Source organism: Aedes albopictus, chromosome 3, assembly GCF_035046485.1.
Source record: "Aedes albopictus strain Foshan chromosome 3, AalbF5, whole genome shotgun sequence".
Lineage (NCBI taxonomy): Eukaryota > Metazoa > Arthropoda > Insecta > Diptera > Culicidae > Aedes > Aedes albopictus.
This window is the reverse complement of record NC_085138.1, coordinates 216,496,364-216,523,536: the sequence shown is the minus strand read 5'-3', so window position 1 is coordinate 216,523,536 and position 27,173 is coordinate 216,496,364. Positions and strand designations below refer to the sequence as shown.

At 44.2% G+C, this 27,173-nt stretch overlaps 1 protein-coding gene across 1 annotated transcript in view; it reads left to right on the top strand.

Annotated features, from left to right (window-relative positions):
• Nucleotides 1-1,745: 1,745 nt before the first annotated feature.
• The window catches only part of LOC115268944 (mitochondrial pyruvate carrier 2), a 66,556-nt gene continuing 41,128 nt past the window's right edge, over nucleotides 1,746-27,173 (top strand). The window contains exon 1 of the mRNA XM_062857775.1: nucleotides 1,746-1,985. Within this exon, the coding sequence (XP_062713759.1) occupies nucleotides 1,901-1,985 (85 nt within the window). The 5' untranslated portion in view covers nucleotides 1,746-1,900. The remainder of the gene's footprint in view (nucleotides 1,986-27,173) is intronic.

Sequence of the window (27,173 nt, the reverse complement as noted above, 5' to 3'; positions counted from 1 at the left end):
AACCTTGTGTGACTGAGCTCGACATTTTTCGCACTGGGACTTTAAAAATGTTCCTATCTGACATACACGGTGAAAAAAAATCACTCAAAGTATGTGTTATAAGCTACACGGAGAGACGAAACTACCCAAAAGTGAGTTCTTTCCACCCAACTTCGGGGTTGCGTGCGTCAAGCCAATTTTGAGTTGATGGAAACGATGTTTTTGTTGGGTTGTTCCCGCTTGCTTCCATGTGAAAAAAATACCTAATTTTAAGTTTTTTCCACCCAACCGAAATTTTGACTAGGTTGTATTCACTCAAATTTGAGTACTGTGCTAGAAACTCAGTTTTGGCTTGACGCACGGAACTGCAAAAGTTGGGCTGTTTCTCTCTTCACTCTCTGACAACAACAGAAAGAGCGCATGAAAAGGGAGATGAAAAAGAACTCAAAATTGAGTTTAAAAGTACCTAATTTTGAGTTTTTCAGTTTCTCCGTGTAGGGACGAGACCGATGTCAATTCAGTAACAAATTTTGAAAACGACGTATAATCAATGCTACACCATTGATTATACGTCGTTTTCAAAAATTGTTACTGAATTATTCACAGGTCCGGGTGAACGTATTGACCAATCCAAATTCCTATGTGGTAGTGGTTTGTGTTCAGATTTCCCGTGTTAATCTATCTGTAAGAACTTTGTAAACATCTTTTGTTCTCACGTATATGGATAGGCTTGCATTAGGTTTCGTGAGACAATTTTTGGACAACTCAATATGTTTGCCTGTATTTCAAGCATAATTTTTCAAATCGACGTATCTAACTTTTTCACTGAGCTTACTATGGTCAATGTTGACGACCATTTCACTAAAATAGTTTTTTATAAAAAGACTTTTCATAAGTTTTTTCGTGTTCAACATCACCAGGGATATATTATGTTTCCAGTTCAAAACCGAATTAGCGACATTTTTTCTTTGACTTCCGCTGCCTTTGCCCTGCGTTAAACATAATGTCGGAAGTGGGGCGCTGTATTGTACACCTGGTGCACTATACAGCGCCCCACTTCCGACATTGTGTCCAACGCAAGACAAAAGCAGCGGAAGTCATAGAAAAAATGTCGCTAATTCGGTTTTGAACTGGAAACATAATAGCACGTACTAGGTAAGAAACAAAACCTACTCATTCCACACACTTAATTTTGATTACCGAGTTCGGTAATTTTTTGACGAGATTAAAACTGCTGAGCACCGAACTCGTTCAGCAAAAATGCATTGTTTACCTTTTCCATACGATTTTGACAGTTGTTTTACTGAGCCTCAGTAAAATCGATTACCGAAACTACCGAGATCGTACTGCTGTTATAATCTCGTCAAAAAAGTACCGAACAGGCAATTCAGAAATAAGTGTGCATATCATTTTCACAATGAATTTTGATAAAAATACACATACATCGGGTTGGTTAGAGATACGTCATGCCAGATACGTCGCTTTTGTATGGTGCCAGTTTGGTGTATCTGTTACTTTTTATTTTGGCTAGATACGTCGTTTGATTTTCTCATATATCAAAACGGTGTATCAGTAAAGTTGTAAACATCAAAATAGTTAGATACGTCGTTTCGAATAATATGCTTAGTTAAACAAATTAAGCAATGAATCATCAAACAGTGATATGGATTCTTCAATAATTTTCGTGTCTTTGCATATAGTGTCTTTAGTTTACATTCTCGAGTTACGTCGGATTGAAAAGTTATGCTTGAAATGTCATGCTTTCAAAACAACAAAAACAAAACAGTGACGTGCTGCCCGCCTCGACCCGCTGACGTCGTTTCTGCTTGATAGAAACAGAGTAGAGGAAAAATTGCTTCAGGAAGTTGATTAACTAGATTGGATTTCCAAGATTTCCCTATCAGGATCAAAGATTTAAAGGATGTCGAAAATCTATAATGGCCTGGTCAACACCGCCGATCGTTTTGTGCCTAATTCTATGAGACCACTTTGGAATCACGCAGCAGGTAAGTTGTTAGCATTATTTCAAGGTCATTTCAATTTCAAAAATGCACGATCATACGGTAAACGATCGTTTTTTAGAAGTTGTTATATAACATTTAGGTACTTTGCAACGCTTGCTGGTAATTCTTTATTCTTTTGGTGCCGAATTGTTTCGTCGCTGTTGCCACAACCTTGCGGACTTCGAACGTTTGTTGTGCTTCGTTTCATCGTCGAGGTAGTATTGCTTATCCAGAGAAATCTTCCAATCTGGCGGAGTGAAGAAGACAAAGAAGACCTGTTCCGCAAACGTCAAACTGCTGCACACTTCAAAAAGTATGCACACAACCTTGAAACAAAAATAAATAGTTGAAAATCTAAATTATGTTTAATGGCGTACAGCTGCATATTAATGTGCTAAAACTACACCTAATATAGTTTAGAAATAAGTTATATGTTGTGGCAACAATTGCGATTACATAAACCATAAATGAAACAATTTTCATTATTTTTGAATTTTATGGCAACCAAGTGAGTGAGAGATTTTTAGCGTGAACCGAGCACTTTTGACGTTTGCGGAACGACTGCGGCGGTCGAAACCACCGCAACCCCGTTGGATTTTTTCTATTTTACCGCAGTATATGACCCCCTTGGTTTTCACTGCGAGTTATCTATTAGTTATCGCATTAGTACTTGTTCCACCAAAAGTTTCCTTGACCCAATGAATGTATAACATGGTTTACGTATGATGAATAAATTCAATTTAACTGTGAGTCCCTATCTGGCATCCGCTTGTGGTATTCGTACCACACAAGTTTTCAAGAAAATTATCCCAACCAACGCGATTATGCTGGGTTGTGTGATCGTTCTTGAACTAATATTGAATTAAATTGAAAATCCTTAGCTTAGTTGATGAATAAGTACACCTTTTCTTTATAATTGGTAGAGCCTTCTAAATGGCATAATGTCAAGTTCTCTTGGGGCAGAAAATCCACACGCTAGTTTGGAAATACCCATTAAATGGGTCTTCGGTACCCATTTTTTGCTCCGGTACCAAGCTGTCAAATAATGGGTGTTTTCCCAGCTTCAAATAATGGGTGTTTTTGCCACATTTTGAAGTACTCCCTGGTCAACTCTACAATGGGTAAATAACACTCATGTATAAGTTTGCCAAATAACGCCGCCATCTTCAAAATTCTAGGACTTTGTGTTAGAAGAAACATTAACGTCGAGATTTTCATGATCTTGTGTTTAAAATTCAGAAGAAAAACTAACGGTTGTTATGTCCGGACTCGTGTCCGGATATATCCGATGCGGTTCAGCAACAGAAAGGAGAGATTAAGATACATTCCGGCAGCTCGAAGGTAAGTTTTTGTTTTTCATTTCTGTTTGTGCGTACTCCTTACGCCCGTAATAAATTGTCTTCCTAAAACACCTACCAATTAACTTACAGGAATGAGATACGCTAGATGATGGACATTCCGAAGGAAATCGCAGGATACAAGGCAAGAATATGCCATACAACCAGTTCCGAAGACCCTGGCAGACAGAAAATGCGACAAAATTTAGATTATTTTTATGTTTATATAGAAAATTTTACATTTTAATAAACAAAAATAATGAATGTGATGTAAAACCGTGTTTCATTTTTATATTTTTTATTTGCTTTTGCAATTATATATGCAAAACCCAGGGAAAAAAAATATACAAAAATGGGGCATTTTTACCCATTTTTTGCAAAATAAAAATGGTTTTATTGGTTTTATAATACCCATTTTATGAAGTTCGGGTCGGATACCCAATAATGGGTAAACGGCGAATACCCATTGAATGGGTTAAGCCACTTTAGTTCGAAATGGGTATTAAAGTACCCATTAATGGGTATTTCCGAACTAGCGTGTATTATATCGATATAGTTGTCCAGTCGGACCAGTTGTCCGTGAAGGAATTCGATATTATCGATTTTATCGATCTTTTTGAATTTTCATAGTTGTGGCATTCACAACTAGAGGCGCGTGCAGCGTTTTTCTTCGCGATTGAGGTTTCACACTAGCCCCTTCTGCTGATTTTGTTGCACATCCTAGTGCTTGGACACTAGCCTGGTACACGGTTTATATGGGAAAATATAAAAAATGGAAAAACTCCAACTCCTGTATAATTTTTGAGTTCCATTTTGGTCCCATATTATCTGTGCAAAATTTTAGATCGATCGAAGAAACTATATTTTAGCGCCCGCCATTCTTAGTTTTTCATACGATTTACTATGGGGAAGATTTACTTCTTCAAAGAAAAATCGTTTGAGGTCACCCATTGATCCCTAAAAATAAATCGTTGAATGATTTCTGAAGATAACTTCACGAGGAATCAGACCTCCGAAGACCGCAAAGCGATGCGACATTCGTGGAAAAAGTTATTAAGCCTTACCCAATCGATAAAATGACGAGATTTTATTATTAATTGTTATTCCTTACATGTTAAACAGCGTTGGCATGTCATTCGGTTTTCAGTCAATAGCTTTTTCCACATGCCTTAGATCGCTTTGCGGTCTTCAGAGAGTTTGTTCCTCGCAATATACCGCATTTAGTTCACCACTGGACTGCGAACTGCGACTTCATAAGTGACGAATTTCGCACCAACTCGTCTTCGGGGTTGGCAGCACCCCCTCAGAATGTCATGAAATTTTGTAGGTTTCAAGACTTTACCTTTTCAAGCAACTTTGCGTATTTTGTTTTTTTTCAAAATTAACCTAGACTAACATTTAAAAAGAGTCAAAGTTCTTTAACCGTTTTTTTTTCACAAAAAATAACTCGAATATGATGAGATGTACAAAAAAGTGATGTATGGGTGACATTTAGAGAATTGTCCAAGCTTTCATGGAAAAATATTTTAAAAATTCTAAATACATTTTTACACGCTAAAAAATATATTTTTAAAATTAAAAGTCAATTTACAGAAAATGCCCACTTTTTTATGTTTTGAAAATTTTTTCCAAGAAAGTCAATATTGTTGCCTAACTTTCCTCCATACATCACAAGATGGGCACTTTTAAGGAAAAAAAGTTTTTCTAACAAAAACTTTTTCATGTTAGTTTTTTTAGCGTGTTGTGCATTAGCCGTTTTTTTCACAGAAAATATAACTCGAATATGACAAGTTGTACAAAAAAGTTATGTATGGGGGACTTTTAGGGAATTGTCCAAGCTTTCAAGAAAACATATTTAAAAAATATAAAAAAATGTTTTACACGCTAAAAAATATCTTTTCAAAATTAAAAGTCAATTTACAGAAAAAGCCCACTTTTTTATGTTTTGAATTTTTTTTCCAAGAAAGACAATATAGTTGCCTAACTTTCCTCCATACATCACAAGATGGGCACTTTAAAGGAAAATTTTTTTTTCTAAAAAAAACTTTTTCATTTTTTTTTTGCGTGTTGTGCATTAACTCGTACAGTAATGTATCCAGAATCCTAATGACAATCCATTAAAACTTAATGGGTTCAACTACTTTTTTAATATCTTAACGTGCTTGACATTGAAAACGTGCTTGATATTGGAAAGGGCTCAAGACAAATTTGCTTTTAGGGTTTTATATCAATGAAAACGCTTGTGTATTGATATACACAATTGATATTGATGTATTGACTTTTAATTTTAAAATTAAATTCAAGTGCGAAAACGTGAATAAAAGTGCGCGTTTGCATAAAATCAGGTTGATGTCTTCGGCGCACTATTTCTTCAATCTATGGTGAACAAGTGCTCTGAAGACACCGAGTTGATTTGATGCAATCGCGCACTTTTATTAGCGTTTTCGCACTCGTGAAAACTAGTGCGATAGTCCAGTGGTGAACTAAATGCGCTATATTTCCAACAGAAATCATTCATCGATATATTTTTAGGGGTTAAGGGGCAACCTGTGGTGATTTTTCTTTGAAAAAGTGATTTTCCCCATAGTAAATCGTATGAAAACTTAAAACGGCTGGCGCTAAAATATAGTTTCTCCGATCGAGCTGAAATTTTGCACAGTTGATATGGGGCCCAAATGGAACTCAAAAAGTGTACAGGAGTAAAATGTCTTTTCGTGTCCCACGCTATTGGACACAACGCAACATGCTAACACTCAATCCTAAAAAAACAAGCAATCGTTTTTTTTTACCCTTCTTACACCCATAAGAAGGGTATAAATACCGCTTGGAAAACCGACTTTCGATCCGAGGCCCACAGAGCCGAGTCACATATACCAATCAACTCAGCTCAACGAATTGAGCAAATGTCTGTATGTGCGTGTGTGTGTGTGTGTGTATGTGTGTGTGTATGTATGTTACAAAAAAATGTCACTCACGGTTCTCAGCCGTCTGTTGACCGATTGAGTTGATTGGACGTTCGGTTACCGAGATATCTTTCAAAGAGTGCTAGGGAGTAGTACAACTTAATTATTTTAGATATTTTTGACAAAGTGTATCACCATAAATTTCTCAGCCATCTATCAACCGATTCGAATTCTTAAGGCCCCAAACGAAAGCAATCTGGCAATCTGTTTTAAGAAATCCAGATGTAGAATATGCTGTTGAGACTTTTTATAGCATTTTGTCGGAAACAATTCATTCGGAGGTTCCACTAAGGAGAAAACGATGAAATAATGGTTCTAAAAATCCAGTCTGGTTCAACATGCAAATTATTAACTTAAAAAATCGGAAACAAAAGGCCCACAAAGTATATCGACGACACAAAAGTCAAGAAAACATTGAAAAGTATTTAAGCATTTGCAATCAACTTAATCTAGCCATATTCACTGCTCTTGAAGAGTACAACAGAAAAACCGAGAATGAAATAAAATCCTGTCCCAGGAACTTCTTTAATTATGCAAAAACTAAGTTGAAGTCGAGCAATTTTCCATCAAAAATGTCGTTAGATGGTAAAGTGGGAGAAAATTGTGGAGCCTCGTAGTCGTGCGGTTAGGGTCACCAAGCTCATAATCGCACCATGCTATGGGGTGAGGGTTCGATTCCCGCTCCGGGCGTTGAAACTTTTCGTAAGAATAGTTTCTTCCCCGTTTTCACTGGTGCATATTCGTCCTTTGTCTAGTGTTAAGTTTAAACAGTCTGTACAGCCCGAAGCTGAAGACGTTGTCCGTGTCTTTTTAAAAAATTCCGATGAAATTTTGCAATCTTTTTGCGGCTTATTTCCAAGAGACTTATAGTACATTTTCTGATACCGATCGCGACTATGAATATTTCTCCCACTTTTCTGACTTTACCAGCAACATTGGAATCAATCAAATAATGCTACAGGATATTTTAACCGGTCTAAAAGACTTAGATCCAAACAAAGGTCCAGGGCCAGATGGAATTCCACCGGTTCTTCTGAAAAACCTGGCAACTGGATTTGCAGCTCCATTATTTGGCATTACAATATGTCACTTGAAACTGGAAAGTTTCCGAAAGGATAGAAAAAATCTTTTCTTATACCCATCTACAAATCTGGTAAAAAATCCGATGTTCGTAATTATCGTGGGATTGCCATTATCTCATGCATACCAAAGCTATTTGAATCTATTATAAATAGATGTGTGTTAAATCAAATCAAACTAAGAATAACAAATGCACAACATGGATTTTTCAAAGGTCGGTCGACTACAACAAACTTGTTAGAATTTGTTAATTACACCTTATGTGCAATGGACAGTGGTAACTATGTTGAATCACTTTTGTAGCCTCTAGCTGCTCAGACGGGAAATATATGTGGGAATATTTGCTGATCACAGGGTCGTTCACTCTGAATATTAACAATTCGTTCACTGCAACGCTGATCACTTACCTGGTAAGAGCATCGGTTTGTAATCAATGAGTGGAATAGGTAGCCAACCGGTTTGTATGTAACCAAGGTGGATCAAAACAATAAAGAGGTCGAAGTCCTAAACTGACTACCCAAATCCGAGGCTTGGATACCCCTTTAGGTACGGAATCGAACCAAAAGTAGCGGAAATGTATTCAACCTGAGGGAGTGCGCCTTTTAAAATGACGTAACTATCAGTGCTTAACTTAACATAATCGTTTTATTCGTCCATTGGACAATAGAGAGAGAGAGAGATATAGAGGTGGTATACTTGCGTATTACATTGGCGGTTGTTGGTGGCGGGATGGTTGGCGGCGACGGTCTACGTTGGCTAGCTTTGTGGATGGCATCTTCGAAGGGGAGCCAGGCGGGCACCGGAGAGGTTGCTACTAACGACGGGCGAGCACTTCCGCCCCGAGATGGCTGTCCAAAGATCGTTGTTGAATGGCAGGTACTCAACCGGATAGGCTAGGGCCCACCAGTAGGCGTACGGGTTGTTGGGAAAGCTTGGCACCTCCAACGGGCAAACCGGGGTGAAATGGCTTGGTAGAACGCTTCTTCACGGCACGACGGCTTGGTCGGGCTTCAGCGCGGGTGGTGGCGGAAGTCCTTCGATCGGCACACACGATGACGGAGGCGGCGATGAAGATTTAGCTTGAATCAGGCCAGGCGGCCCACACAAAAGCTGGGGAGGAGGACCGACTCTCTGGACAGGCTACGGCCCACCAGCGAGGTTACGGTTGATCGTGGGTTACCGTCACCAGGGTCCAGGTATGTCGGTGATACTCTTGGGAAGCTGGGAAGGAGCTTTTCCGTCAGTACTCCCACTGGACCGATGACACTCTGGGGTCCCACTGGAGTGGCTAAGGCCTACCAGCGGTGGGGAGGATTCGCGTTCCTGGTTTTGGGGACGATCTCGGCGATCGACTCTGACGGGCGTCTGCTGAGTGACCACGCAGCCGATTGCGCGGTCTACAAGATGGCGGAGGCAGCAATGGCGATCCCGGTGCGTACTAGGGCTCTAGCTCTACACGAGGGTCGTGCCGCAGGTTTCTGTCCAGTGTTTCGATCCTGGGAAGTAAACGAGACTCTTCGGGAATCACCCGAGGCCACCACAGAATAAAGAAAAGGTCCGGAAACACTCACGGACCTATTACGCAATTAGTATACCTTAATCTCTCTCTCTTGTTTTAAAACCACCATTTTGTAACACGATTTCACAATATAACAATGCCTTATTATTAATTACCTTTTCTTCTAATAACACAAATTAACACGTTTTCTTTAGGATCGGTCGCTTACGAATAATCTTCAAATGCTTATCTAAAAAAAAGGACACATTCAGGTTAAATACACGATGCTACACTCTAATACACATTTTATATTACGGAAACTCAGAACGGCGCGCACTACTAAACTAGAGGGTAGCCTTTTTAGGAATGAGACCCGACCAATGCTATGTTCATAGTTTTATTCGCTTCGGTTTTTCACATCTTCGTGAAAAGCCGAAGTTGTCATTTCAAAAATGTTGGCAGCCCTTCCACGCAGGGTCACATTACGATTAGGTCAACTCCATAAGGGGTGGTTGTCCTAGCTCAGTACGGGCGGTAACGTGTCGGAGTGAGCAAACGCTTTGACTAATATTCGAATGCACGGTTCGGTCAAGCTTATTTCTAGAACAGCTAGGTATACGCCACCAGTAAGGCTGTTCTACGATTGGGATGGAATTGGTTTAGGTGCTTACTGGTAGGTTACGGTGTTAGGAAAAGGAACTTGTGGCAAAGCCAACAAGCCACGAATTGGAACCAACGGTTACACTTTACACCGATTTCAGTAAGGCATTCGACAGACTTGACATTCCAATGTTGATTTTCAAGCTTGATAAAATGGGAATCGAGTCAAGACTACTTAAATGGATCGAATCATACTTAACTGACCGATTACAGATAGTAAGATTTGAGGGGAAGAAGTCAGAACCTATCAACTAAATCTATCTGACTTGGAATTTTGATAGTTTACCTGAAGTGTTCGATCTGATAAATAGTTTTGAATAATTTTAATAATGTATAGTGGAAAATTATGTTTTTTCAATTTTACGATCAAGCCTCCGTGCCAAACACTAGCGAATGTTTTTTCTATGTCAAGAAGTGCTACGCCAGTGGAGTAACCTGTTAGATATATCTAGCTTGAAGAAAACACCTCTACTTGGGTTAAGAGAACAATTGAGAATGAGCTTTATTAAACAAATTTTACATTATTATGCTGATATCAATAGTTGCTACGTTGCTACTGTAAACGATGCATGGTAACAGCAACATTGAGTTGCTACGATTGTAACTCCATCACTCCTCCTCATCGATTGCAGGTAGGATTCCCATCTTCTTTCGTAACATCTCGAATCTTACTCTATTCAAAGGTTTCGTAAGCACATCTGCTATCATAGTTTCAGTCGGGCAGTAGGTTACGTTGATTTCGTTGCGTTCAGCAAGCTGTTTGACGAAGTGAAACTTGGTGTCTATGTGCTTCGATCGTTTTTCTCCATTGCTGGTCAACATCTTGATACAGCTTTGATTGTCTTCAAAAACTTGAATAGGATGCTTCACTGCTTCTCCAAAATCTTTCAGCAGTCGTTGAATCCATATCAGGTCTTGGCAGCTTTCAGCAAGGGAAATGTATTCCGCTTCGGTCGATGATAGGGCAACACAAGACTGCTTTCTGGCGCACCACATGATTAATCCATTGCCGTATCGAAACAGATATCCGGAATTTGACTTACGGTCCTTAACGTTACCTGCCCAGTCAGCATCAGCATAAACTTCCAGATCTTGAGATACGTTTCCCAGTTGCAGTCGATGGTCACTAGTAGATTTCAAATAGCGCAATACTCGTTTCGCTTCAATCCAGTCAGCGGTAGTTGGTTGGCTTACTCTTCTTCCGAGGATGGAAGCGCTGATTGCAATGTCCGGTCTTGTATTTACGGCTAGATACAGCAAACCTCCAATAAGGCTTTTTTTTTTTTTTCCTTCTAAACCATAGGGGGATAATCTGCTCAACAGACACCCTAACAGAAGGTTAGGGTAGTGTAGGTCTGACAGGCCGTCTTCTACAACAAAAGTAAAATCCAGGACTACTCTCTCCTCGTACCCACTAAACCATTCCTATGGTCGCCAAACCCTACGTCTCTCCGGAACCACCAAGAAGGTATTGCTTCAGAGAGGGGCTAGTGCACATCGCACCCACAAGGTTAGCTGCGTAGCCTGCAGCAACGAACATCGATGACTCGCTTTGGAGAGTCCATCACGGAAGCATGCTGGCGCTTAGCCAGTTTCCCGAGTGGTCCTCGCCACTCCCTTTGTCCTCGGAAGGCGGGCAGGGTCAACCCCGCCCGCGCCCTACTGCTGAGCGGACATCAAGAACTGATGCCCACGTGCAACCCGATCTGACCTGCCCGCAAAGGAAGGGTATCACTACCCTTCAGGCCCTATCAGATGCACCCGTAGGTTGCAGACAGCAGGATCTCACCTACCCCGACCCTTGCCGGGGACCCCTTTCCAACCGCGGGCTCGGATCCAACCCAGTAGACCGACGCCACGACAGCACCGCTACCGGGACTTCCTCTCCGCGGCCACTTAATCGTTGTAAGGGTCGATCTCGACCGCAGGGCACCGGTATGACCTACGAAGCCGACTCCGAACCCCTGGACCACCTCTTGTACTGCATCTGGACTAGCCATTCTCCGAGTCCACGCGCCACCTCCTCTGTAGCTCCCAGACGATGTGGGTAATTGCCGTTGAAACGGCGTTCCAGCCAAACTCATCCCTACACATCCTCTGGACCAAGTTGTCCGGAGTTGTGTCCTCCCCGCATGTGGCAAGCATGCGGTCACGCATTGTGCGAAAACGCGGGCACACGAACAAAACGTGTTCCGCCGTTTCCTCTAAACCATTGCACACTGGGCATTCTGGAGAATTTGCATGCCCGAAACGGTGTAGATACTGTCGGAAGCAACCATGACCTGTAAGGACCTGCGTCAGGTGGAATGAAACTTCCCCATGGCGCCTATTAATCCAACTATCTACCCTCGGTATCAACCTATAGGTCCACCTTCCTTTGGTGGAACTGTCCCACGCGCGCTGCCATTTGACCATAGAGGCCATCCTGACAGTCCTGCGTATGCCTCTTGTGCCGCGCATTTCGAAGCACTCCATGTCCTCACTGATAAGAATGCTGATAGGCACCATACCAGTAATGACGCAGAGAGCGTCGTGTGACACGGTACGGTACGCGCTCGCAACCCTCAGGCACATAAGCCTGTAAGTACTTTCCAGCTTCCGTCGGTAGCATTTAGTACTTAGCGCGGTGCCCCACGCCGGGCCGCCATACCTAAGTATGGATGTAGCAACACTAGCCAGAAGCTTGCGCTTACTGGCGTACACCGCAGAGCTATTGGACATCATCCGGGACAGTGCCGCAATAGCTGTGGAGGCTCTTTTACAGGCATAATCGACGTGGCTACCGAAGGTAAGCTTATCGTCGATCATCACGCCCAAGTGTTTGACGGAGCGCTTTGACAGGATAGTACAGTCTCCTACACTGATCTCCGTCTGCTGCTCCGACTTCAGGTTGTTAACAACCGTCACCTCTGTCTTGTGGTGAGCCAGCTCCAGTTTCCTGGACCGCATCCACGCCTCCACAACTTTGATCGAGTGGTTGGTAGTCAACTTTACCTCCTCGATCGTTTCACCGTAGACTTCGAGCGTAATGTCGTCGGCAAATCCGACAATCACCACTCCCACTGGATACTCTAACCTCAACACCTCGTCGTACATGACATTCCATAACACCGGACCCAGGATGGAACCTTGCGGGACTCCTGAGGTTATGTGAAAGCACTTCCGACCCACCTCCGTGTCGTAGACTAGTACACGATTCTGAAAGTAACTTCCGAGAATCTTGTACAGGTACTCCGGTATCCCCAGACGCAAGAGCGCATCGGCAATAGCAGACCAGCTGGCGCTATTAAACGCATTCCTTACATCCAGAGTCACTACCGCGCAAAAGCGAATTCCCCTCCTCTTAGGCTCGAGTGCTTTCTCGGCAGTTTTTGTAACCGACAAGATAGCGTCTACGGTGGACCTCCCCTTCCGGAAGCCGTACTGGTTACTCGAAAGGCCATTTTCGCCCTCGGTGAACCGCAACATTCTATTGAGGATGATCTTTTCGAGCACCTTCCCCGCCGTGTCAATCAAGCATATTGGTCTATATGCCGACGGGTCTCCGGGTGGTTTCCCCGCCTTTGGCAATAGTACCAGGCTCTGCCTCTTCCAAGCTTCTGGGAAAACTCCCTCGTCCAGGCATTTCTGCATAGCAGACCTGAACATCTCGGGAGCCTCTGCAATAGCTACTTTTAAGGCCAGGTTCGGAACTCCGTCCGGACCTGGGGCCTTACCTACGCTAAGGGACTTAGCTATCCCCGCAAGTTCCACATCGGTGACCCTCTCCTCATCGCCAGCCCCAGTCCCCGGCTGTCCTACGAAAGGAGGCCAAGGACTAGGATCATGACGCGGAAAAAGTCCTCCAATGATCCCCTCCAACATCTCTGGAGATTGCTCTGTAGGAGCCATCACACCTCTCGTCTTGGCCATAACGATCCTGTAGGCGTCACCCCACGGGTTCGTATTGGCACTCTGACAGAGACCCTCAAAGCAGGCCTTTTTGCTTGCTCTTATCTCGGTCTTAAGCGCGGCTTTTGCAGCGGCGAACACCACCCGCCGTTCGTTTCGCTCTTCCTCTGATCGTGCTCGCTGCATCCGCCGCCTAGCCCGTAGGCAGGCGCGGCGCAGGTCCGCAATCGCGTCGGTCCACCAGTAAGCCGGTGGCCTCCCATTTCTAGGGTGGACTCGCCTAGGCATGGTCGCATCACACGCACGTGAGAGCACCGCTACCAGCTCGTCGCCGTCTAAACCGATTAAGTTTCGCTCACGGCGGAGCGCCTCCCTAAATACCCCTTCGTCGAAGTATGATGTCTTCCACCTGCGAGGGCTTGGCCTTGGCCTAGCCGCCTCTTCTTCTATCCGCTGTCTGCTGTTATTGTAGTCGATACTGTAGCGAACCGCCAGGTGGTCGCTGTGAGTGTAGCCATCATCTACTCTCCAGTTCGAACTACTTGTTAGGCCAGGACTACAAAAGGTCACGTCAATAATTGACTCCGCTCCGTTTCGACTAAAGGTACTCTTGGTACCGACATTAGCCAAGTCGACATCTAAGATGGCCAGTGTTTCTAGCAGGATCTGACCCCGCTGGTTCGTGAAACGGCTTCCCCATTCCACGGCCCAGGCATTAAAGTCGCCCGCTATTACCACCGGCCTTCGCCCTGTTAGCACGGTCGTTAAGCGGTCCAGCATTTGCGTGAACTGCTCGATCGGCCACCGCGGAGGCGCATAACAGCTACAGAAGAAGACCCCGTTTACTTTGGCGACCACGAAGCCCTCATAGGTAGTAGACACCAACTCCTGAACGGGGTATTTACCCGTCGTCCATATCGCCGCCATTTTTCTGGTCCCATCCGCGACCCAGTTGCCGTTGCCGGCGGGTACTCGGTATGGGTCCGATATGATGGCGATATCCGTCTCCCACTCAGAAACTGCCTGACAAAGCAGTTGCTGAGCCGCATCACAGTGGTTCAGGTTCAGCTGCGTTACCTGCACTGTGATTTGTTGTTCACTGCGGCTTTCTTGAAGGCCGGGCACCTTGGACCACCCATCGGATGTCTGTTGTTCGAGGATTTCCCGGTACAGATCATGCAGATGGGCGGACTCGTGCAGCTTTGGGCCTTATGACCTTCAGCGCCGCATCGCCTGCACAGTTTGCGCCTGTCGGGGCCTTTGCAGTCCCACGACTTGTGTCCTGGTTCCAGACACCTGAAGCAAACCTCTGGTGGCTCGTGGAATGTCAGGTGACATACACACCAACCCACCTTTATGCTCCCTACTTTAACGGACTTTTTGACGTCCGCCACAGGTAGCTGAACCAAAGCTATCTGTGTCCCTGCTGGCCCTTTCCGTAGCTTAACGGCTGCGGCGGCCACCTGCACATCGCACTGTTGCCGCAGTGCCGTGACGAGCTCTTCCACTTCGGTGATCTCATCGATGTCCTTGACCTTCAGAGTCGCCTCATGTGTCAGAGCCCTCACCTGCACACCCTCACCAAGGACCTCTTCTGCCAGCCTCTTATAGGCGGCGCCCTTGTGCTCCTTCTGGCGCTTCAGCTCCAGGATCATCTCGCCCGTACGAGTACGTCTAATACTGCGTACGTCGGCTCCAAGACCCTCAAGCTTGGCGTCGCTTCGCATCATCTTCAAGACGTCCGAGTACTTGGACTGTTCCGTCTTGATGACGATAGCGTCGCCTTTCTCGCGCTTGGCACCTGCCCTCCTACGCCTTGGCTTGGCGTCCTGCGCTACTACCTGCGGATTCGCCTTCTTCTTCCTCTTCCGCTCTACCTTCGTCCAAGGGGGGTCCACCCCTTGGATCGCCCTACTCTGTGGCTGTTGAGGGCCCACTAGCGGTCGCAACCCCTTGTTCCCATCGTTCCGGGACGGACCAGCCTTTTCAGGCCCACCCTTCCCAGCTTTCCGGGAACCCTGGCTGGGGTCCGACCTTCCGGCATTATTACCGACTTTCGGGGTAATGATTCGCCTGGCCTTGCGGGCACCGCCAGACAGCTCCTCGCCTGACGGTTGCCTCGCCCGCTTCTGCGATTGCTTGCCCCGTTTGTCGCGAGCAGTCGCTTCCGCCTTATTCGGACTTCCTGCGAAGGAGAAGGCCTCCGTTTGGGTAAACTTCGGCACTTTCTCATTTGCAGGCTCCGCTGCTGCAGCAGTCAGCAACGCGAGTGCCGCGTGCTCCTGCTTGGCATCGTCGATTGACGCCCTAAGTCGAAGCAAGGCCGTTTTCAGGTCCTTGCTTATATTCGACTTAGTGGACGCAAAGTCGATGATTTTGCCAAGCTGCTGCTCAGCCACCTCTATTGCGGACCGTCCTTTGGATCCTCGGTTGACGGCCCTCAACAACCACGCTCCGTCCATAACCTCCACCGGCTGGCTTGCCGGGAAGTGGACTGGAGCACCCACGCTTGAGCTGCGTACGCAACTCCCAGCGCCTATCTCCTCACTTCTCCTTGTCGGAGATCTCATCAACCCGCTTCTTGCGAAGGGGTTGATCCCACCACTACTACCTGCTACACTTGATTTCTGTATTGGTTTGTTACTCATATTTTATTCCCACGAGTCGCACGAGAAAGAATGTCCACCACGCCAGAGCTCTGCATTAACGCGGTAAGGGACAGCTTACTGTGGGGGGTGCCCAGGTGCCCCACAGGCTCCGTTAAAGATCGAGCATCTTTTTCACCCCCTCGATCACTCATTCCTCGGCACGGGTCGCTTGACACCTTGAATTGGGGTTAGTAGTCCTATTCTTAGCCGGCAACTACGCGGCTGACTCGCAAGCGGGGGGGGTGCGTCAGGCCCCAGGACATCCGTCCCTGCTGCCCCAAATAATAAGGCTTTGGTATTGATCTTCGGTGGGTAGCCTTTCAGACTCCTCCTTTTGCTGTATATATCCAGGGTCCATTGGTATTTTCGATCCTTTTGCGTCCGTCAATCCAAAACGACCCACAAGCTTCTCTATGTAGGTTTGTTGGCATAAGCAATAACCGCGGGAGGTCCGGATCACTTGAATTCCCAGGAAATGCTTCACATCGCCTAGTTCCGTCAGTTGAAACTCCGATCTTAGCTTCCGCATAATTTGACGATATTCTTGTTCATTCGTTGTGACCAGTAGCATGTCATCTACGTATACTAGAAGGTACGTTACTTGATTCTTCTGTATCCGTATATACAAGCAAGGGTCCGATTCAGCTGGTTTGAAACCACTCTGCAGGAGAACTTCGTTCAGCTTCCGATTCCACATTCTCGCCGATTGCTTCAATCCATACAGGCTTTTTCGGAGATGACAGACTTGACCTTCTCCGCCGTGAACTCCTGAGGGAAGCTTCATGTATACTGTTTCTTCAAGTTCTCCATGGAGGTAGGCAGTCTTCACGTCCACGTGTCTTACCAGCATCTTCCTCTTGGCAGCTATGGTTAACAGCATTCTGAACGTAGCCTGCTTAGCTACCGGCGCAAAAACCTCATCATAATCCAGTCCGGATCGTTGAGTTAAGCCCTGGGCTACCAAGCGGGCCTTGTACCGGATGACTCTCCCAGACTGGTCCTCTTTCTTCTTGAAGATCCAACGCGAACCAATAGCTTTCTTTCCAGCGGGTAACGTCGTAAGCTCCCAAACACCGTTTTGCTTCAGTGACTTGAGCTCGTCCTCCACAGCTGCCTTCCAGGATTCTTTCTCCGGACCATTGATGGCTTCTTGATACGTACGTGGTTCACTAGACGATTGATCCACCATTTTTCCATTCGCAGAAAAACGCTCAGGTGCCACACCTTTCGTTGTACGAGTCGATCTTCTTGGTGTTTCAGCAGTCAACTCCTCCTGCAGGATATTCATGTCCTCCTGAATTTGGCAATCCTCAACGGTATCATCCGATTCATCATGGTCATTTGCGTCCTCATACATGCTGCAGTTATCGAAACCATAAAAATCTTCTTCATTGTCATCAGGTAGAACTGGCGCCTGGATTTCTTCTCCTCTGGTCGGTATCGGCGATAGAAAAAACTTAGCAGCATCGTTTTCCTTCTTGAGAACTTCACCAGAACTCTCCGCTGTAGCTGTGCTTGTCATCAAAAACCGTGCATCACGACTGACTACGATCTTGTTCGATTCTGTATCAATGAAACGCCACGCCTTGTGTTGATCCGAATATCCAACAAAGGTCATCTTGGCTGACTTGGGCTCCAGCTTCTTCCGTTTCTGTTGAGGTATGAAAACGTATGCTTGCGATCCGAAGATTTTCAGTGGTCCAAAATCTGGTTTGGTTCCGTACCAAATTTCAAATGGAGTGCTTTGAACAGATTTCGTCGGCAAAATATTCTGGAGGTAATTGGCAGTACTGACGGCTTCTCCCCAATAGCGATAGTCCAATCCGCTGTCCAGTATCATACATCGTGCCATTTCCACTAACGAACGATTTTTCCTTTCTGCAACGCCGTTTTGTTGCGGCGTATACGACACGGTGAACTGTTGCTTGATTCCGTTGCTTCTCAGGAACTTCTTGACTTCGTTACCGCAGTACTCACCACCTTGGTCCGACCTGACTATTCTGGGTACTCTGCCAAACTGGGTTTTCGTATACTGCACAAAATCTTTCAGCGCTTCAAATGTCTCGGACTTCTCTCGCAACAGATACATCGTAGAATATCGACTAAAATCGTCAATAAAGGTGAGGAAATATCGCCGCCCTCCAGGTGTAACCGTGTTCATTGGTCCACAAAGATCACTGTGAACCAGGTCCAGTATCGCGCTTGACTTTCTTTTTGAAGCTTTCGGAAACGGTAGACGTGACATCTTTCCTTGGAGACATGTTTCGCAGGTCATCTTCATTCCACAATGCCGAACCTCGATGCCACTTGCTAGCTCTCGGCGCTCCAATTCACGGATAGCTTCAGCATTACGGTGTCCAAGTTTGCGATGCCATTCATGAATGCAGTCCTTCGTACAACACTGTTCAACCACCGTCGTCGCTCTCTCCACCAGACGAATATGGTACAGACCATTTCTCCGAGGTGCAACAGCAGCGATTCGGTCTCCATTTCTGATCGTACATCCAATCTCGTCAAACGTGACTCCAGCACCTTTTTGCACCAAACTGCCGACGGATACCAGATTCATGTCGAGGTCCGGAACGAAGAGTACATCGCTTAACAGGATTACTTTTTCATCCCCATTTTGTCCATAGCAATTGATCTTGCACTTTCCAATTCCTTTCACCGTAGCACGCTTGCCATCAGCAACTGTCACATAGCGCGGCGTGTCGTTCCGAAGGTCTTCCAAAGTGACAAAATACTTCTCGTTGGTGCTCATGTGCGAACTGGCTCCTGAGTCCACTATCCAGTTAACTGCAGCATCTTCTCCGACGGTGAATGCAAACGTTTCTTCATCGGACTTCGCAACTCTCGCCTTTGGTTGTGGTTTGGTCTTCCTCTCATATCCTGCGGTACGATTCTGTTTGTTACTTTCATCGCTCGAGTCCTTTTCCTTCAGCCATAACTTGCAGTTCCTTTTGAAGTGTCCAACCTTCTGGCAATGGTGACATACTATGCCCTTGGTCTTCCCGTCAGCCTTCAATACCGTTGATTCCGTCGATGTAAATTCACTTCGCTTCTGAACCTCGTTGATGATTTTCGTCTTCACGATTTCTAGCGTAAGTTCGTCTTCAGATCGGTTCTCCAAGGTCGTTGTAAGAGCGTCAAAGGAACTTGGCAGGCTTCTGAACACCAGGATCACTTGCAAATCATCGTCCAACTTTGTACCCGCATTCGAGAGCTTCTCAAACAAATCTTCAAATTTCATCAGGTGCTCTTCAATATCGTCCCCTTCGTGGTACTTCAAATCACAAATCCGCTTCAGAATATGTACTTTTGATGTTAAGGATTTCTTCTCATGCTGCTTCTTGAGATTTTCCCAGACGGCTTTGGCAGACGTAGTGTTCCGAATGTGACCAAGTTGACTTCTGCTTAACAGCAATCCAATCGTCGCTCGGGCCCTTTGGTCACCGTCTTCCCAAGCAGCAACCTCCGCAGCATTCGACCGATTGGCATTCAACTCAGGCTTCAATCCAGGCACAACGTATCTCCACAAGCCTTCCCGGACGAGGAGGAACTCCACTTCCAACTTCCAGGTGTCGTAATTCTCGTTCGTCAGCTTGATTATTCCCGTTTTCTCCATCTTTACAGCTTCAGATAGCGCAGGCCCATAACCTATTAGATATATCTAGCTTGAAGAAAACACCTCTACTTGGGTTAAGAGAACAATTGAGAATGAGCTTTATTAAACAAATTTTACATTATTATGCTGATATCAATAGTTGCTACGTTGCTACTGTAAACGATGCATGGTAACAGCAACATTGAGTTGCTACGATTGTAACTCCATCATAACCTTCAGATTTATTGGAACGAATGAAATTCGTTACCCGTAAAAGTTGATGAGTAGTCGAATGTCCATGGCGAAATCCGAACTGCTCATTGGCAAAAATAGAATTTTCATCAATATGAATCATCATTCTATTCAAAATAAGCTTTTCAAAAAGTTTACTGATAGATGACAGTAATCTAATTGGACGATAACTAGAAGCTTCGGCAGGATTTTTGTCAGGCTTCAAAATTGGAACAACTTTAGCATTTTTCCATTTTTCAGGAAAATATGCTAACTGAAAGCATTTGTTAAATATATTAACCAAAAATGATAAGCAACTTTCTGGAAGTTTTTTTAATGAGAATATAGAAAATTCCGTCATCACCCGGAGCTTTCATATTCTTAAACTTCTTTATAATAGATCTCACGTCGTCCAAATCAGTGCCCAATGAATTGTCGAAAATGTTCTCATGATTGAGAATGTTTTCGAATTCGCGGGCAACCTGATTTTCTATTGGACTAGTGAGACCTATACTGGAATTATGCGCACTTTCAAACTGTTTGGCAAGTTTTTGTGCTTTTTCAGAATTAGTTAATAATATTTTGTTATCCTCTTTCAGCGCAGGAATAGGCTTCTGAGACTTTTTCAAAATTTTTGTCAATTTCCAAAACGGCCTAGAGTCGGGGTTCAATTTAGAAACTTTATTTGCAAAATTTTTGTTTCTCAATTCAGTGAAACGTTTTTTAATTTCCTTCTGAAGATCCTGCCAGATTACTTTCAAAGCAGGATCTCGAGTTCGTTGGAATTGTCTTCTTCTCACGTTTTTAAGACGGATCAAAAGTTTCAGATCGTCGTCAATAATAACTGAGTCGAATTTGACTTCACACTTAGGTATTGATGCGCTTCTAGCTTCGAATATAGTACTAGTCAAAGGTTCGAGGGCATTGTCAACACCGACGAACCGACGTGACAGCTAGAACAAACAAATAAATTCAAATTTGTCGTCCTCGACGCCATGATGAAAAATAACCGAACACTACCGCCACCCCTATAGAGGCTTGCACTAAAAACATAACCTCGCAAATTCTCATACAAAAAGTAAACATTGCCCTCAAAATTGTGAGGGCAATGTTTACTCGTAGGGAATCGCGCCACTTGGGCGGTGGCTTCTATATTCGTCTGTTTGCCACTATAACTCAGTCAAATTTGAACCAATTGACACACATTTTGGAATGCAGTGAGATAGGTATAATATCTACCCGTGTACAACATTTCAATTCAATTGGTTCAAAATTGACTGAGTTATAGTGGCAAACAGACGAATATAGAAGCCACCGCTCAAGTGGCGCGATACCCTATATGGTTTATAAAGCCTGTATCCACAATAATCGGGACACAGAAATACAGCTGTAACTCTGCAATGAATTTGGCAAAGGAAATGGCTGAAATTTTGAACACAAACCGCTCAATCTACATTTGTTGCATAGGCAAAATTTCAAAAAATCGATGCACTATCAACAATTTTATAGTGGAAACATGTATTGGGACTGAACGTGTTTTTAGTCCCTCAGGCAGTAATTAATCAGCACCATTTATTGTTTCGATTGTACTATTGAAAGTACTGTACCAGTAATCATCAAATTTTTCAGGCATAATATACACATAATCAACTACCTTCTGTGAAAATTTCATGATAATTGGCAGAGAAATTCAAAAGTTATGAATAGGGAAACATCGCACATGAAAAACACGAAACATTTTCACTAACACTCACCCCTATCAGCACCAGTAACTTTCAAACCAATTGATCAAAGTTGATGAAATTTTGCAAGAAAGTGTCTCAGACGTAACACTTGCAAAATTTCCATCGACCACGCTTTTAACGATCATTTTAAATTTCCATAGTTGTGGCTTTCACAACCAGAAGCGCGCGCATCGTTTTTCTATGCGTTTCACACTAGCGCCTTCTGTTGACGATATTGCACAACACAGTGATTCGTGCAACTTTTCCACCAGTGATGGTAGTGTGAACTGGGCGATGGATTTCCATGAAAATCGTTCAAGGTGTTACGTCTGTTTGTCTGTGCTATAATTATCATAACTGCTAACGAAATTTCATAATTATCATCACAGAATTGCACTGTAGCGTAAAAGAACCATCTATTATGCGAATGAAAATTGATCATGGTTGTACAAAATGCTTAACACAACGTCTGTTTGTTTTTCTTCCACAGTTAAAAGTAATGCATCGATTTTTATGAAATTTGGCACAAATAATAAACATACACCATAGAGTTCTGAGTCAGTTATTTGGACAATATAACCGATTCATTTCAGAGCTACAACCGTACTTCTGTGTCCCGATTGTTGCAGATACAGGCTTTATAGGAAAAGGTTCGCGTCTGCGCTGATTTGACAGAAGCGTTCGCTCGCTTCGCTGGCCGACCGTTAAATTTAGGGGGGCACTTTTGAAACACCACTGTCACGTCGGTTCGTCGGTGTTGTCAATATCAAAATGTGTTTCCAATGAAACATTAACATCTAAATGGCTATCGATGTATGTTTTATATTGACCTCGCAGCACCAAATCGGAGTTCGCCAGTTGGACTAGCGAAGCGAAGTTTTCAGCGAACTTTCTGTCATTTCTCATCCGACCCGACATGCATCCCTGATGTTTTCGTTTTCAGTCCGACGCAGTGTCGACAGTCACGACTTTATCCTACCTGGGGGTCTGTCAGTGCGAGCGCGCCAAATTTTGCGTGAGTGAGCATGTGGTGTTGGTGCTTAAGGTGAAACAGTGCGGTAGCCGCTGTTAATAGGACAAATTATTTCGGTATTTATTTTTTGCTTTTTTTTGCGAAAACTCAAACTGGAAAGTGTTTATTTACTGAAAACAATAAACGCACGGGTACAGTAAGTTAGCAAGTCAAAAATTTGATGTGAAATTGGTTTTTGTTTTCACAACGGAAAAATGTTTCTGAGTACCATGGTGAGTCCGTCTCATCTCACCTTAAGTTCGCTAGTAATGCAGTGAAATTTGAGCGATGCTCATTCTTCGGTTTTCTTCCAAATCCACAATATGTATCCCAGTCAGCTCTGTGATAATTGAAAGTAGAGCTGATGGGATTAAAAATCGCTTCATAAGAAATTTGAAATGTTACAGGAAGATGGTCAGAATCAAAGTCAGCATGAGTAGCCAATTGGCTACAATGCTGACTTGAGTCAGTTAAGACCAAATCAATTGTTGCAGGATTTCTAGCAGAAGAAAAACAAGTGGGGCTATTGGGATATTGAATAGAAAAATATCCTGAGAAGCACTCATCAAATAAAATCCTACCGTTTGAATTTGACTGAAGATTCACGAATGGAAATCTGATTTAAGAAAATCTATTCGCTTGCCAGTGCATTAAAAAGGCAAGTGGGCCGCAATGAAAGTACAGTGTATCAAACAATTGTCCGTACAGCAAATTTTTGGTCAAAATAATTTTTAATTCAGATGTTTATAACTTTTTTATACGTCAATCAAAAACGCTGAAGTTTTGACCAATCATTAATCATATATTAATGCTCCATTGCTGAAATTTTGAGCGAGATCGAATAAGTTTTCTAAAAATTGTAGAACTTTTAGTAAAACATATAAGATTTTTGAACACATTTTTAAAACATTATATCTCAATATGTACTCGATGAAACTTTTTCATTTTTTTTGTGTTACAGCTACCTAAGGCTTTCATGTGCAGTTGCGTTTGAGGTGTTATATTCACTACAATGAATATGAAAAATGTGATTATGTAGTTGACGATATTTGAAAATTTACCATATTTTGCACATAGGTATATTCCGCCAAGCGTTTTCCGCCAATAAAATTGCAATAATTGAACGAAAAATACATAGGACCTACTCTTCATATGTTGTTTTGTAGGACCTGTATAAAATATTACTTTAAGAGAGTTGAAAACACTTGGCACTTTTATTGCGAATTGCGCAGTTATAAGTGCGACGATGAAGTGCGGAATCTCAAATAAAAGTGCGATTTTGCGTCAGATCGTTCCGGTGTCTTCACCGCACTTATTCATTAGCTCGTGATGAATAAGTGCGGTGAAGACACCGGATCGATTTGATGCAATATCGCACTTTTATTTGAGATTCTGCACTTTGTTGCAGTCCAGTTAGTAATGCAATAAACTATATTGATCAAAATATGATGAATTTCCAAATAATACTCTGAACATATACAGATTTTTCATATTTTTTGTAGTAAATATAAAACTTTAAACGAAGCTTGTAACCCGCGGTTACAATTTCGTTCTATATTTATGTACACCACTGTGTTTTGGATCATTTTAATTTGTTTGTTTTTATATTTACTTTTTATTCGATACTTATTTAGTTAGAATGTAGGGAAATTATAACGTACTTATTGTATCGGTGAGTCATTTGACCCCCAATCTCTCCCTCATGGCACACATCAACCGCAACAGCATCAGCAGCAGAATAGAAAAGCACGGTGGAGATGTGGTGTGTGGCTGTTTTGTTTGGATTGAAGCCAAAAAGAAAGTTGCGAGTCACGGTAAGGTTTTTATTCCGTCCGCGGTTTTGTGAGAAAAGTGCCGTTCCGATAGTGAATTTGTGCCACCGCGACGCGCGTCTGCTGGATGGTTGTCCCCAGCATCGTCGGGAGTGAACAATAAACTAATGATCTTGTACCGACTTTTCGAACCCTCTAAGCAGAATACCCTCTATGAATGAGTGTAATCAGTTTCGTACCTTTTAATTCCGCCCTATGTTGCTTATCCTTTGACAGATACGCGTATTTCGACTACCACTTGTAATCTTCCTCAGTGTCAGTTATCCACTGGAGTCGCGTCTGCCTACAGAACAATCTCGTCGGTGGCTGTATGCGTTATCGCTGGGATGACGCCTATCTGCATCACCCTAGAGGAGGACGTCGAGTGCTATCGGCGGAGGAACGCAAGGAATGCGACTGATCCCAAATGTGTCGGCGTGGGTGAACAAGAAGCATGGGGAGGTGAACTTCCATCTAACGCAGTTTCTGTCCGGGCATGGCTGTTTCCGGAAGTATCTGTTTCGATTCGGTCACGCGTCTTCCCCTCTGTGTCCGGAGTGTGTGAACGTGGAGGAAACACCGGCGTACGTCGTCTTCGAATGCCCTAGGTTCTCGGAGATGCGCAGGGATATGCGCGGCCTGACGGTCGACAACATTGTCGAGGAGATATGTCGCGACGAAGACACGTGGAACGCTGTCGACAGAGCAGTATCGGGGATGCTGTGCGCGCTGCAGAGGAAGTGGCGCGAAGATCGGAGAGCGCTGGACCGCGATCCGGGTAGGCATGATCCACCGCCGGGGACATGACTGAGTCGTCCGTAACGTGGCACCGGTTTTGGTCGTCAGAGCGCCGGTGAACCGGAAGTCTACCAACAACCGGAATTGCCGGACCGACTTCGGCACCATACTGGTCGGGATGGAAACATCGGTGTCGAGTGAACTTCTACCGTCGGAGTCTTTCCATATACTAATTTCAAGACCTCGATGTACCAAAGAAAACCATTAAATTTTCTGTGTCCAGTCCGGTACCCAATAAATATTCATTACCGTGTATTTTTTCCGTGTGTATTGCCTTTTGTTTAAATTATATTTAGCGTGTTACACCGATCTAACAGCTCTGACAGTAAGGGACTAAACATAAATTACGTAAGTGAGTACCGAGGATTGTTAACAATCTGCGAACTTGACTGCGGAAAAAATCGTGACCATGACGCCGCTGGTCTTTCTCTGTCGGAGTAAGCTAGGTCCGTCCACCGCCGGGGACTAGACCGAGTAAACCGCGAAAAAGCACCAGAGCTTGGTCGTCGGGGCGCCTGTGAACCGGAAGCCAGTCTCCAACCGGAATCGCAGGACCGACCTTTCCACCAGCCTGGGAAGTATCGGTAACGGAAGAAGTTTCAGTGTCGGGGAGCTCTTCGTCGGATAGGGTAGATCCACCGTCGAGGACTACCCGAGTCGTGCGCGAAAAGCTGGTGTGCTAAATGGCATACGGAAGGCATTAGAATAACAAATTTGGAGTATGTTGTACTAACTAACGCTGAATGGAAAAATGGAAATGTTAGGTACGAGCAGTAGGACGTTTAGAATAACAAATTTGGAAGCGACAAAATGTGCATGAGCACAACAACAGAAGAGCGCACGAGCGCAATACGTCAGTTGTGCAGATCATGTCGTCGTTGAAGCGAAAATGGCGGGAGGATCAGAGGATGGCTGACCGCGAACGGAGTAGGCATGATCCATCGTCGGGGACATGACCGAGTAGTTCGTGGCGTAGTACCGGTTTTGAGTCGTCGGGGCGCTGGTGAACCAGAACTGGTCACCAGACCGACCTCGGCACTTCACTGGTCGGGATTTTCGGTGTCGGGAGAACTTCCACCGCCGGGGTTGTCTCCGTTGGAGTAGGCTAGGCCCACCGCCGGGGACTAGACCGGGTAGTTCCGCGTAAAAAGCACCGGAGCTTGGTCGTCGGGGCGCCTGTGAACCGGAAGCCGACCTCAACCGTGATCGCAGAACCGACCTCGGCACCTACCCGGAAAGTTCGGTTTCGGAAGGTTTTCCACTGTCGGGGAACTCTTCGTCGGAGTAGGATAGATTCCCCGCCGGGGACTATCCGAATAGTACGCGAGAGTGCTAAAGGCTACATGGTCGCTTCCAGAAGACCTGTTTTGTCAGAAATGTGTATAGCGGAGTAGAGAATTGCATGAGGAGTGTTAATAACCGTAATCAATCGCTAAATGGCGATTAAATTAGTACACAATACTAACTGGAGCTAAATGGCTCGGCATGTGGCATGGTAAATGTGGCTAACACACTAGAAGGTCGCTAAATGGCGAATGTCTAATCAAAATAGAATAACGGATTACACGGGAGCCAAACGGCTCAGTACGAAGACTAGGATAACGAATTGGTGATGGTGCGCAAGGCACATAACGCCTCCCCTCCGAAGAAATACTGCATGGTGGTACTGGAGGGGAATTTAAGGTGCAAGTGAAGATTTTTGGACTCCTAGAATTAAAACACACACACACACACACACACACACACACACACACACACACACACACACACACACACACACACACACACACACACACAATAAACAAATAATAAGAATAACAAATTTCAAAAATAGCATGTATGTCGCTTAGTGGCGATACTGTAATATTAACAGCATACTAATGAAGCGGTGCGCATAGCATGAAGAAAACTAGGATAACGAATTGGTGATGGTG